This window comes from Budorcas taxicolor, chromosome 2 (assembly GCF_023091745.1).
Source record: "Budorcas taxicolor isolate Tak-1 chromosome 2, Takin1.1, whole genome shotgun sequence".
In the NCBI taxonomy this organism is placed as follows: Eukaryota; Metazoa; Chordata; class Mammalia; order Artiodactyla; family Bovidae; genus Budorcas; species Budorcas taxicolor.
Window position 1 is genome coordinate 107,119,800 of NC_068911.1, and position 14,162 is coordinate 107,133,961.

General features: G+C 52.4%; 1 protein-coding gene across 1 annotated transcript in view; it reads left to right on the plus strand.

Annotated features, from left to right (window-relative positions):
• Positions 1-8,969, plus strand: part of TMEM163 (transmembrane protein 163) — a 276,084-nt gene extending 267,115 nt beyond the window's left edge. The window contains exons 7-8 of the mRNA XM_052635877.1: positions 6,819-6,960; positions 8,287-8,969. Coding sequence (XP_052491837.1) covers positions 6,819-6,960; positions 8,287-8,347 — 203 coding nt within the window. The 3' untranslated portion in view covers positions 8,348-8,969. The remainder of the gene's footprint in view (positions 1-6,818; positions 6,961-8,286) is intronic.
• Positions 8,970-14,162: the final 5,193 nt, after the last annotated feature.

A 14,162-nucleotide genomic window follows, 5' to 3' on the forward strand; every position in this document is an offset into this window, starting at 1 on the left:
GGAGTCCATAGTTTTCACCTACAAAACCATCCAAACACATAAATGGTCTTCCCATCTGCCTCCTGAACCCTCAGGAAGGGGTCATTACAAGGAGGAGTGAATAGTTTAAGGGAAAATTGTCCCACAAACAGGCAAAGCGGAGACAGGCACTCCTCAGGGAGAGGGAACCGAGGTGGGAGGGAGCCTGTGGCCTCGGGAGGGGATTGGGGGGCTGTTGTGAGGAAGGGTCACAAGGTGAGGGGCCTTGCCAAGTGGGCAAGGGTGGACCATTCGATATGCCAGGTCAAGTGCGGGATTTTTGGATGTTTTGTTAAATATTTAAACAGATGAGGGGGTGACATGGTGGATGTTTCTAAATGATCCTTCTGGCCAACAAGGTGGAGAACAGAGCAGAGAAACTTCTGGGAGGGAGAGGTCTCTGGGGATCCCAGAGGGTGGTGGCCTCCGAAGGTGAGGGCAGAGAGGTGGGATGTGGGGGAACTGAGGAAATGTCGGTGATGTTTATAAAATGGGCAGAGCTCAGGGACAAACAGGCCGTGGAGGCTGAGGAGAGACAGAGCAAGGCTGCTGCAAAGCGTGGAGGCAGCACTCCCACCCCAAGCCCGCCCCATGAGCCTCGTTGCCTGGGGGTGGGGGGAGGTTTGGCACACTCTGCAGTCCCTCACTTAGTGGGAGTATCAGCAAAATATGCAGCAGTAATTACAGCCTCCTGCTAATTGCATTGTCTGGGATCCTGATTTTCTCCATTCATTGATTAGCAGAACAATCTGTAATTATGTCCTTACTTGGGGAGGTAGGGGGCAGGCTAAGGTTCAGGAGGCCGGCCTGCCGTTCCTGTTGGCTTGGCCCAGGGCAGGGGAGCCGGCCAAGTGCTTTCTCTCCAAGAAGGAAGCAAGTCCAGCAAATTGCTTCTGGTGCGGAAAGGCCAGGCAGGTCTCACTTGTCACCTGGTGAGGCAGCTGCTTCCCAAGCTGGAGTTACGTGTGAAATGGGTGGGGCCGTGTGTGTACTGGGCCAGGCTGACTCCACCAGATCCGGTGTCCCTGGGTCCTGTTCTTACAGTCAGGAAGCATATCTCCAGGGAAAGAGGGGCAGCAGGGTGCAGGTGGATTCCAGACTTCCCCATGCTGTGCAGGAAATCGTGTCTAATTGGGTTTTCTTGCTCTGGGTATTTAGTGATGTGATAGCGTGCGATCATCGCTATCAGGACTAGGCTGAAGCTGGCTTTGTATTATTTAAGACAAAATGATTTTGTGTAGGAAGTTAATACTACAAATCAGACAGAGGAAGATTGTGGCAAGGTCCCTGGGGGGAGTTCTGCACCCTCGAGGGGCCAGGGTTCTGGCTCCAGAGCTGCCTGCAGGACAGCTGGAAGCCTCTCTGAGATGAGGGGCCTGGGCTGACTCTGCCCAGAGCCTGTGGTGGTTTTCAAGTACATGAATAACTTTGAATGAGAATTTTCTGCATAAAATCAATATGTGCTTAATTATATAGATGCTTATCTAGTCATTAAAGCCAGACTGTTAGAGCCTCTAATCAAGATTGCCTCAGACGTTCTTATGTCTTCCGAGGTGATGACAGCATTTACTTTTTGCAGCTGCTCTGGTGGTTTTTTTTTTTTTTTTAATTTATTTATTTTAATTGTAGGCTAATTACTTTACAATATTGTAGTGGTTTTTGCCATACATTGACATGAGTCAGCCATGGGTGTACATGTGTTCCCCATCCCTCGGGGTGATCCCAGTGCACCAGCCCTGAGCACCCTGTCTCATGCATTGAACCTGGACTGGCGATCTGTTTCACATATGATAATATACATGTTTTAATGCTATTCTCTCAAATCATCCCACCCTTGCCTTTTGACAGGGAACATGGGAACGAGCTTATGGGCATGGGAGTTCGGGGTGGGGCCCCATAGGAGGTGAGGGCAGGGCCCCGGAGGTGAGGGACTGATGAGACCTTGTAGGCTGCTTTGGTAAGCTGGGAGGTCTGTGGGTTGGGGCTGTGAGGTTAGGGTCCTTCATGGGGAATGGCTGTAGCTGGGAAGGCTCTAGAATCCTGAAGGATGTGAAAGGGCAGATACAGAATTGTCCCCTGGTCCGGTGTGCTGGTTCCAGTGTTTCCGCCAGGCTCACAAGAGGTGCAGCTGAAATAAGCCATAACCAAAGGTGGGTGGAGAAGGTCAGATGCTCCTGGAGGGGATGGGTGAACAAGGTCGAAGTTCCACCTGCTGTAGGGTCTGGTGGGTCCTCGCACTGTCCTGGGCTGGCTGAGCCTGGTGATTTGGTGGAGCGAGTGGACATCTAGTGGCCGTCTGGGGGAACCTCACTCTCTACACTTTCTGAGCTCCAGCGGGCTGGCTGAGGGCTCCAGGGCCACTGTGCCCACAACGAAGGTGGAGAAAGTGGGGTGTAGGATTCCAGTCTGCGGGGGCCGCAGCCGTCTCCTTCCTGTCTCTGCCTTTCCCCAGCCACCCCTCAACACAGAACTCCCCCAACTTTGAGGTTGCTTGAGAGGTCAATTCCAGCCCAGGTAGCCCCTGCACAGAGTAACGGCTTCTGCGGATGCTCTGTGTGGCCCTCTGTGAGAAGATGTGGGCTCCAGAGACTTTTTTGATTCTGTGCGTGCTTGTGTGTTAAGTCGCTTCAGTCATGTCCGACTCTTTATGACCCTGTGGACCGTAGCCCTCCAGGCTCCTTTGTCCGTGGAGTTCTCCAGGCAAGAATATTTGAGTGGGTTGCATGCCCTTCTCCGGGGGATCTTCCCGACCCAGGGATCAAATGTGTCTCCAGCATTTCTCACATTGGCAGGTGGGTTCTTTACCACTAGCGCCATCTAGGGTCTGATTCCATTTGTTATTAATAAAAAGAATAGGAGGAACCAAGGGACAGCCAGAGGCAAGGGGGTGAATGCCAGCCTCTTATGATGGGAGAGGGGAAACACTGACGATCTCCACATGTCAGAAGACAGGAGGGAAATACGACCTTGCCGTTCTTAGAGTGGACCTGCTGTCCCCCTACTTGGGGAGACGAGGCAGAATGGAGGGTGTGATGTGCAGAGGCCGAAACCAGGGGCAGGGCAGAGAGGGAGCTCCAGGTGCCCTACATGCAAGGAGCTGGGAAAGACTCGGCCGGCACCCGGCTTCGCGTGAGGTGACAGAAGGCTGGAGGGGCATCAGCTCCATGAGCTGCGTGGAGAACAGAGACAGAAGGGAAGCAGAGTCCGCTTCCTCATTATCTAGAGGTGAGCGAGCGTGGAGGAGCCCCAGAAACTCACACCACAGGGGCCTGGGCTGCAGCCTCGCCCCGGGCACCCTGAGAAGGGGCACCCAGGGAGTCACCTGCCCCTGGCCTCCACGGCGGGGAGGTGGAAGGTTGAGAGATCTGGCCTTGCGACTTGGTGTGGTGGGACACATCTCTGGTGAAGCTCCCCCCAGGACACCCAGAGGAAGCTCCTTGTCAGACTGGCTATCTACCAAGGAGGCCTCAGTGGGTGAGGGGTGGGAGGCTCACGGTGGGCGGTGGGCAGAGATCCCCGGGTACACAGAGAGGGGCAGGAGAGGCCCGCCTGGAACAGCCCTCACCAGCCACAGGCACCCAGCAAGTCCTGGCCTCCTTTTCCACACAGTTCCTTGGACGGGCCTCCCGAGGATGTGGACCTGGTTGGGGGAAGGTGGAGGGGTTTGCCTTTCCTCATCCTTGTCGCCTGCATTGAGGTGGTACTGGGTTGGAGAGGCCCACTAGGTGTGAACCTTGTGGAGTGGCGAGGTTGACTCTCCATACGGCCCCCAACCACACCCCAAAGTCTCAGAGTAAGCCCTCTGCCTCGCGGTGGCTGTCCGCCCGGAGCTCTAGCTACAGGCTCTGCCTTGGTAGGGAGACCCCAGGGCCTGGGCTGTAGAGGCCTCATCTCTCTTGGGATAGCTCAGCCTGGCGAGTAGGCATCCTCTTAGCAAGACTGAGGCCCTTCTGTCCATCTGTGAGGTCAGCATGAACGCAGCAGTCAGTAGAGGCCCTGAGCAGTAGCAGCCTCCATTCTGGGACTCAGAATACAGCAGGAGAGAGACAAAACTCCTATCCATAAGCTACATTTCTGGTGGGAAAGAGAGGGATGTTTGTAAAAAGAAAAATGGCAAAAAACACCATGTGATGAAGAGCCCTGGAAAACAGTGAAGGAGGGGCCATGATGAGAAGGTAGGAGGGTGTGTCGGGGCTGAGTGCAGGCCGGGGAGGAGGCGGCCTGGGAGACCCCAGAAGCAGGGGTCCGGTTGGGGGGGGGGGTGCTCAAGTCCGGTGTGGCCGGAGCACAGAGGGTGGGGAGGTCAGGGGACCTGATGTGAACAAGGCTGAAGGGGCTGGTCACACACGGCAGGGCTTGTCGGCCGTGAAGAGTGCACAGGTTCCAGGGCGGGCAGCTTGTCTGCTGGAGGGTCTTGGCTGCTGTCCACTACCACGGTCACTGGCTGCTGTGAGGGGGAATCATTGTGAGGAGGGAGATGTGGGCAGGAGGGGAAGGGGATGGAGGAGGAAGGAGGGGGGCTTGGCCTGGGGGTAGATGGAGCGTGACTCTTGGAGGGAACAGTTGACAAGAATGACTTGATGGATGGATTAGATTTGCATGTGAGGAAAGTCCAGGATAGACTCCTAGGGTTGTAGCTTCAGCAGCTGGGTGGATGGGGACGCTGTTTACACAGAAGATGGCTGAAAGGTAAGTCATTTGGAGGCAGAATTTTTTGCTCTGAACATGTTCAGTTTGAGATGCTTCTGTGTCTGCAGCTGAGGGGGAAGGTCAGGATGAAACAGAGCTAGGGAGACGCTGGCTTATGGGATGGAGGTGAGAACCTGCAGGGAGAATGTTGATGGAGGAGGATTTCGGGGGACTAAGCCAGGAACTCGGATGGGGGTGACTAGGAGGATCCAGTGAAGGAGAGTGAGGAGGAGCAGCTGGAGGGGGAAGAGAGACAGTGGCAGAGGGCGGTGTCACGTGAGGCTGGAAGGAAGCATTCCCAGGAGGGCGTAAGACGAGGACGGGGAGGCAACCATGGCTTGTGACAGCCTTGAGCCATCCATGACCAGGGAGGGCTCAGGGGATGGGAGGACCTGAGGGGTGGGAAGGCAACCATGGCACGTGGCAGCCTGCAGCCATCCAAGACCAGGGAGAGCTCAGGGGAGGGGGGATGTAAGGGGGGGGTAGGGTAAAGAGAACGGGAGGTAGGCTTAACGGGGGTAGACAGCTCTTCAGGGAGTTTTGCAAAGGGAGGTAGTGAATGGGGGTTGTGTTGGGGGTGGCATGGAATCAAGGGAGGAGGTGGAGGTTTATCCCAGTGGGAGTGATCCAGGAGAGGGAGAAGAAATTCAAGAACAAAGTCCTTCAGTGAACAGAGACAAGGGCACTGGTCTGACATAGGAACAGGGGTAACTGGAGAAGCAGCTGAGGATGTGGGGGCAGCGGGCCCAGGTGAGTCATGGGTTTGGTGTTGGCAAGATGAGGTATTGTGATCTGAACCTATGTGCTCTAAGATGTGCAAGGCCGAGTCCTCAGCTGCGAACTGGAGCAGGGAGGTGATGGAGGTCTGACGGGAGAGAAGCGCGTGTGATGCAGACACCAGAGATGACCTTGCAAGCCTAGCTTCATCTGGGTCCCATTGTTGGAGGCAGCCTGTTGAGGTCTACCCTGTGGATCTTGAGAAGGGGTTTGGCCTAAGTCATCTCTACCGTACACTCTTCTTCCTTTCCCCCTGCTTGTCATTTAGAACGTCCGCTAGTGGTACAGCCCCCACTGAATGCATTTAAGATCGTTTGATCTCAACTCTCCCGCTGGAACCTGGAGTTAACCGCTTTTGAGTTCAGCAGAAGCACGGCGCCCTCACACAGGCCGAGCTGCTGAGGATGGAGCAGGACCTGCTGTTGGAGAGGTTCCTGGCCTGCCTGAGCAGTGTGGGCCTGCCTGCGGCTGCTCTTGGGGCTCAGTTACACTAAGGCAGGCAAGGAGCCTTGTGGCTCACAGCTCAGTGAGCCCCTGGGAGCCCCTCTAAGCTGTTCCCTCTCTTGTAGCCTTGGAAAAGCTACACGTAGACTGGAAGTGTGATGTCCAAGTTGTAGGGACCCACCGAGGTGACATGAGGAGGAGATGGTGATTGAGGTGTGTTGTGTCCAGTTCTTGTTTGATTGCTGTTTCTGTAGCGAATTCGAGACTTTGCATGTCCTTCCTGGAGAATGAAAAGCCTCAGGTGGCTTAGGGAGACTGTTGGGAAAGGATGTGGGTTCTGGTATCACCCAGCCTTGCCCCTTTCAATCCATGTAACCCTGGTCAGTTTGTTGAACCTCCCTCATTCATTCTGTTAACTTAAGTTTTATTGTTGGTAAAATGGGGGTGATAATCTGACTTGACAGAATTGAGAAGATCCCAACTCTGTACTTGCCCAGCAGACATCAGACAGATGTGAGTCCCTGAGCATTGAATGTGTCCCGTGTGTTCAGCAGGCCTGGTGCCCCTCCCCTCTCAAGGCCTGCATCCTAGCGTGTGAGAGGGAGGCATTGGGAACCACACATAGGCTACATCACTTGAGCAGGAGTGCCTGGCAGGGGATGGACACTGATAATGGGGGTGATAACTATCCAGGGGGTCTCTGGTGACATCTGAGTGGAGACTTGGCAAGCCACGTAGGTGTCTGAGGTGGTCGCTGCCGCTTGCAAAGTGCTTCTGGAATATTCCTTCCAGCGCACGCTCTGGAATGCAGAGGCACACCTGGCATTTGGGGGGTTTTCCTTGTGGCCTCGCCGGGCACTGGCCTCACCCTCTCTCTGCTTCCCTTGCAGGGTTTAACTCCCTTGTGGGGGGCGTGATGGGCTTCTCCATCCTTCTGAGCGCCGAGGTGTTCAAGCACAACTCGGCTGTCTGGTACCTGGACGGCAGCATCGGCGTGCTGATCGGCCTCACCATATTCGCCTATGGGGTCAAGTAAGTGCTGCTTCCTCTTTGCCCTCTGGGCTGCCAGGGGTGCTGTATTCCCCGCTTCTGATAACTACGTCCTGTCCCTGTGACCCTCCTGCTCCTGGGCGAGGTCGGGGACTGGAACAGCCCCGGGCAGCCGTCACACATCCTTGTGGCTGGGAGAGAAGGGAGGTAAGTGGTCCTGCCTTCAACTCTTGGTGCCAGATCAGTGCCCCTTCCTTCCTCTACAGTGAGGGTCATGATGATGCACCAGGCAGGCCTGTGTGGTATCCTCACCCGTTAGCTCCCTCTGCCACTTGGGGCAGTCAGTAGGGAGGTGGTAGAGGGGGCTAAAGCACCCAGATTGAGAAAACTTTTTATAAAAGGGACTTTGTGCAGTAAGGGCTGCATGTAGAAAAACCCACCCAGGCCTTGGGTTCTAGTCCAGCCCGAGGCCACTCACTAAAGTGCCCTGTGGGCATCACTGGCTCTGTATGCAGCGTCCAGGCTGGAGTCAGCCTCTGAAAACAGTTTCTCAAGCTTTTAAATGTTAACACACTTCTCTCTCCCACCAGGATGGCTTTAATACAAGAGACAGTAAGTGTTGGTGAGGTTAAGGAGAAATCAAATCTCCACATTCTGCTGGTGGGGATATAAAATTGTTTAGCCATTTCAGGGATAGGTTAGCAGTTTCTTAAAGTGTTAAACAGAGTTGCTATTTGGCCTGGCAGTTCCACTCCTTGATACGTAATCCAGAGAAATGAAAACATATCCACGTAAAAACTTACACACGAATGATCATAGTGGCATTATTCACAGTGGGCAAAAAGGTAGGAAAAACGCGTATGCCCAACATACAACCCATATGCCCAACATACAACCCATATGCAGGTTTTAAAGAACACAGATGTCCATTGATTAAATAAAAGGTGGTAGAGACATAGTGGAGGATTTATTCAGCCAAAAGAATGAAATACTGATTTGTGCCACAGGGATGTACCTCGAAAACACGCCCAATGGAAGAAGCCAGTTATGGAAGGCTACATGGTGCATGATTCCAGTTACAGTCAATACGTCGAATAGGCAAATCTTTAGAGAAAGTAGATTAGCGGTTGTTGCGGGGGGTAAGGTGGGGAGTGACTCCTAGTGAGTTTGTTTTTAGGGGACTGATGAAAATGTTCTAGAATTAGGTAGTGACAGTTGCGCCACCTGTGTGTACACTAAAAAGCACCGAATCACAGGAGTTTTATGGTATGTGAATTGTATTTATAGAAACAAAGCCCCCATCTGTTCCCCAAGCCCAGGGCTGTGGAGGGTCCTTGTTGGGGTGACCGGTCTGCTTCCTCCTCGCAGGCTCCTCATCGACATGGTGCCCAGGGTGAGGCAGACGCGCCACTACGAGATGTTTGAGTGAAGGTGGCCCGCACCGGCTGCCCCACCACTGCATGAAGACTGTCAGGACCAGGAGACGTTTCCACGCAGGCAGATGGTGCCCATGTTTAACTGAACATCAGCTTCTCTCTCGGAAAGCTTGTGCTCACAGGAACGAGGTCTACCCCGCAGGTCGGACTGCCTTGCTCTCCTCCCACCACCGCCCCCGCCCGACACCGTAGGACAACACTCACCGAGCGGGGACCCTCCATGGGAACTGACCTCGTCCACCTTCTGCTATAAAACAGGTTCGTGTGGGGAGGGTACACGCCCTTCTGTGGTGCTCCCAGCCTGACATGGTTAGTGACTCGCCAGGCCCACCTCCTCGGGGCCCACCTCCTCTGGTCTCCTGGCAGATTTTAAGAGAGGACCGCACCCTTTGGTCCCGCACCCCTTTCCAGAACCATCGTGTAGATCACCCCCTAATTTCTATGCGTGTATTTCATTCGTTTCATACTGTTTTACTAATCCTCAGTCTAAACACTGGATTTGTTCTAAAGGAGACCATTCTATTTTTAAAGTACTTAGTGATAGATGTATGAGCTTTGCATGTATCGAACTCAGCCCCAATCCTTTCTTGTACATTCAGAGCCCAAACATATATGTGTAAACACAGGATCCCTTTTGGAGAGATGTGAAGCTACAGTTTATTTGTAATAAATTATATAATCTATCCACAGATGCGTAGATCTACATGCTGTGTGAAGTGGTAATGGGAGGTACATCACAGTCTTCTCGTGATGGCTTCCTCCTCTGTAAGGAATTAGATGTTCTCGGTTTATGTAGCGTTAGTCGTAGACTCTGTACAAAGCAGCCCCCACATGCAACATTCTGTCCTCCAGCACTGCTGCTTGTCCAGGCAGCGGTGACCAATAAAGACCTTTTCCTGTTTTGTATGGTATGGGGAGGTGATCGCCAGAGTTGTCACTGCTGTGGGCAGGTTTTTCTGTCATGGGTGAAGGACGACTTGTGCCCGGGTAGAGCCCCTGAAGGGCAGGTGGTCTATTCTAAGAGGTCACTGACCTTGGTTCAGTCTGATGCTTTCAAGAGTGCTTTTCTCCAACGGCATTCTGCAGCATGTTCTAGGGGCTGTTACCATGTCGCACACACAAAAAACAGACACTGTTCTGGTCTGGGAAATACAAGGTGCAACAGGTTCCTTTGCTGCAGGTTTTTCTTCCTGTATTTAATGTTTAATGTAGTTCCCACTGTGGAATCTTTGTGTAGCATCCTCAAAACTTAAGCACTTAAGTTATGCTCACCTTTCTGGGGACCTGTGTCCCATCAAAGATGCCAGGTGTCTCCCATGGAGTCTCTGCTCTGGGCAGCATCCAGGCACTCTGCTGTCTTCAGAGAGGCTGCACCATGGCCCTCTATCACCTACAAGAAGCCCCTAGTGGGAGCGTGAACTTGACCTTCCGGGGCACGTGCCTAACCAAGTGCTCATGGACCACTGAGCTCTGGGGTCAGGGTGTTCTTTCTGAGGCAGGGTAATGTGGTCCAGGTTTAATAAGCCCACAGCCAGCCTCTTAAGGGCTACCGTACTAGTACATCCTGAAGGAGTTTAAACATCCATTGTAGACCCCGGTTATCTAAAAAAAGAAAAGCCTAGGAATCCACTGACAAATCTAGTTCCCCTCTAAGTGTGTACAGGGGAGGAGGAGTGCTCCACTGTCAGTACCGGTGGATGCGATCGAAGGGAAGAGTCTTACACAGTGAACACTTACCCCTCCCCCAGTGCCTTAAACCTACCTTCCCATCAAGGTTTCCAGCAGCGTGTCTGCAGACGGTGAAACCGCGGCCACCAGTGCTGGGGGAGTGGCTGTATCGCACCTCGTGCACCCACCTGGACCCTCCCACCTCCCACCCCCCACAAAGTAGGTCCACCTGTCACACAAGAAAAGTTTATTGAAAAATAAAGTTCTCCCTAGTTTTCTCTACAACAGTGGAAAACAAAGCAGTGCTCTCTACGCCAGTACAGTACATGTTAACAGCAACACCTCGTTGGCAGAACCTTGCACGACTTAATCCCGGGGAACAGCAGCAAACGGCCGCACCAGGAGCTGGCTGAAGACACAGATGCGGATGGCCATTAGCGTACAGACACTGAGCTTGCGACAGCAACTACGGCAGAAAAGATGTTACCATCTCCTTTGGCATCGGTTGTCCCACTCCCATTTGTCCTGGTCATACCTGGGCAAGACAGGGAACAAATGCTTCCCAAGTTTGCGCCATCTCAGAGGTGGGCAGAGGTGGCCGACTGCACTAGGTTCCTGTCCGGCTGTCCCAGGGAGACCTCCTGCAAGTGGTCTGAGCACCCAGGACCGCACCCCCTGACTCCCCAGACACGGGGCCCTGGTCCCCGCATGAGCACACAGCTGCCCTCCATCCCTCTGCCCTGTCTCACCAGCTGCAGGGGGCTAGGGCTCCACAAGATCTGGGGAAAATCGAGGAAGTGCTTGGAAGAAGGTGCGTTCCAATCTTACATCCACAGACATGTAAGACTGCTGATGCAGCTGAAGAGAATGCAAAAGATCTTAAAAAGACACCAACAAATTCCTCCATTTTCCACAAATGCAGTCTATCCAGAATGGCACCAAAATAGGAGAGGAGATAAAGCCTATTTAGGGAAGTAAGAGGCTGACACCAACCGTGCCCACCCCCCCCCAAAAAAAAAAGCCAACTGACATTGAGGTGATTTGGAAAAACATCACTAAGCTAGGAGCAGCCTCTTGGAGTTCTGAAGACCCCTCGCTCTCTCCACGGAACTAACCTTTAATTTGATAGAAACATAACTAACCAGCCTGGGAGTCTGATCCTCTTGGACTGGACACTGGAGAAGCCACCCTGGCCAGCAGGGGGCAGCAAAGGGACTTCCAGGGGAATGAATATGTTCAAGAGGTCATTCCTTTTCCCTTAAATAAAAAAAAAACAGACACACCTCTATTATTGCATTTCAGAGGAAGATGGGTAACTTTAAGGGAACTGTCAGAGGATTTAATTTCCAGCTCAAAAGGTTCTGCACACACCCTGGAAGGGTTCAGAAGATGTCAGTGGGGTAGGGTCGGGCATGTGGCCACTCTATGTCAAGCTGACTAATTTTGCAGCCCAGTTCCACTTGGGGCTGAAGTCAGGCATATTTTCAAATCAGTCAGTGCATCCAGGGACACAGTACCATTTTAGTCAGCAGGGTGGACACAGGACTTGGGCATCTTAAACCTGTAATTCCTACAACATTCTATCAATCAACTTGGAGTATCTTCCTGCACCTACAGGAATCAATGATAGGAAGTGAGCTCAGCTCTTTCCCTCAACTTTTATGAAATGTGAAAAACAACAATATTTAACATTTACTAGGACTTTTACTATATGCCAGACATTGCTAAACACTGAATCCTCACAAAACCCCTAAGTGCTAAGAAAGCTAGGGTAAATTTTTTTTTTTCTGCATCTGACACTAGACAGCTAATTTGGCCTTTTGCCATATAAACTTGGGTTTTCCATTTTGTTGTTGAAGCCAACAAGAAGAAAAAGAACCCACCCTCCGCTTTAGGCAACTCCCACCTTCCTAGAGCAGCCTGAATCTCTTGACATCTGTCCATCTCTTCACATGAAGATGGTCTGCAGCCTAGGGGATGGGCAGGATTAGAATGAAACCACTGTGGAAATGAAAATATTCTTCAATAAATAAAATATTCCAGGCTTGGGAGAGTAACACAACCACAGCCTGTCGTTAATAGAACTTTTTTTAAAATCAAGAATTGGTGTGTGTGTCGGGGGTGGGCGAGGGTGGCAATGTCCCATTTATATACATATCTAGTAGGGAAACCACCCCAGGAAGGGGTGGCCTGATTGGCCTGGTGTCAAAAGCCCAAACCTGCCCATAACAGCAGTCTCTGCCTAACTGCTCACAATCACAGTTTTACTACCAGTGAGCTGCACTGGGGCGCCAAGGGAGCTTACTGGGAGGCTGATGTTTGCCAAGGAAATAAAAACAGGGGGTACATATTATTTCCCCTTCATCATGATAAGGGAGATAGAATGATTTGGGGCCAGTGCTTCCAATGAGCCCAGCAGGGCCTGCTTCCCTTCACTGCAACCCCTCACACAGGGTTGGTTCTCTGCCCCCGCCACCCTCCACCAAGCACCCAGGGTGGCACCTGTCAACCATCTGTCTCCAGACAAACCCAGAGACCTGGCCGAGCAGCCTGGGAGGGTGAAGGTTGGTCTGGAGGAAGTCAACCCTCTTCTTGGGGCCCTCGTGGCTGCATGGGGGTATATGCACACATATGCTGCGACCTGAGGAGCTTGGAGGGCATGTCTGGCATCCAGCCTGGGTTGCCCTCAGTCTCGCAAGGACAGGTCCTATCTATCTCCAAGCTGGAGGAGTCTGCTAGCTTCCTTCAACTAAACCCGATTCCAAACACCGACACCAGATTCCAAAAACCAACCCCAAAGAAAAGTGAAAAGGCACCTCAGAGAAACAATAAATATCACCAAAGAAAAGATCACTTAATACTTACAAACATATAGCAAACACAAAGTAAAAACCCAATCTAAGCAAAAATGCGAAAAGCTTCTCCCAATTGTGCACGTGCAAATCAAACTGCATACAGAAATAAATGAGGTGTTTACTGGCATGAGAAGTGTGTTTTCCCTTTCAGGAATTTTTACTCCCAAAAGTGTTTATATTTCAAAGGAAAGCTTTCTCTCCTTTAATAAATTAAACCTTTTCCCTCAAGTTTTTTAAGAACTTAGGATCACAGTGGAGGAAAAATAAATCCAAACTTTTAGGAAAAAATGTACAAAAAACTAAAAAACCAGGCAAGAGGTGAGAGATGCTCAGAGCACAGGAAGACGCTAGTCCTGACTGGGGATATCGCTCCCTGTGGAACTGTCATCGATTACAAGGTGGTTCAGGAGTCTATCAAGATTGGCACTGGCAAAACCACCCAAGGCTTCTAGCCCACACCCTGAAAGGCGCCTTCCTCTCACATAGCAGGCAGCAATTGCAGCCCTTCCTGCACAGGGCAGATAGAGACCCCACCCTAATGTCCTCTGGGGTCACTGACCAGACTGGGGCCAAGTGTGTGGAGGCCTGGGAACCAGTATACATTTGGTGTCGCCCCTTCTGCCCTCAACAACTGGAGTGTGGGTTTCTTTGCACCAGGAGCAGCAGCCACGTCAGCCCACCCCCGGGGCAGAACGCTGGCTTACTTCCGGTCAGTACTGGGATGGGGGGAGCAAGAAGGATCTTAAGGTGGGGAAGTGCTCTCTGGGCTGCCTGACTGAGGGGCCTGGCGTAGAGAAGAGGAATTCTTGAGAAGGCAGAGTCCCTGAGCTCAGGGGCAGCCGGCAAACAATCCCTGCAGCTTCTGGAACACAAGGCCGGCACACCGTGTTTCTGAGAACTGGGCTTTCCAACCTTGCTTTCAGAGTCCCTGTGCTTGTTGTAACGGATCTCTGCCAGATGGGTTAGTCTGGCAAAGCGTGGGAAACTGGTCTCGGCCTGCAGGCTCCCCCTGCTGGTCAAACACGGGCACGCACACCCTCAGCACCAGAAACGGCCAGAAGGGCCCAGGAGAGGGCAGCACTGGCCCAGGAACTGCAGGTCTGGGCGCTAAAGCGAATTCCTTCTACGAAGGCTGCAGCCAGGAGGCCCGTTCGTAGCAAATAGTGGTTCCCGACAACAGGGATGGCAGCCGTTTCCTCCCCCTGCAGGAAGCACTCAAGAGCACACTGGCACTCACACCCTCTTGCCGAGTTTCCTTTCAACTTCTGCCCTTGTTTCTATTCTC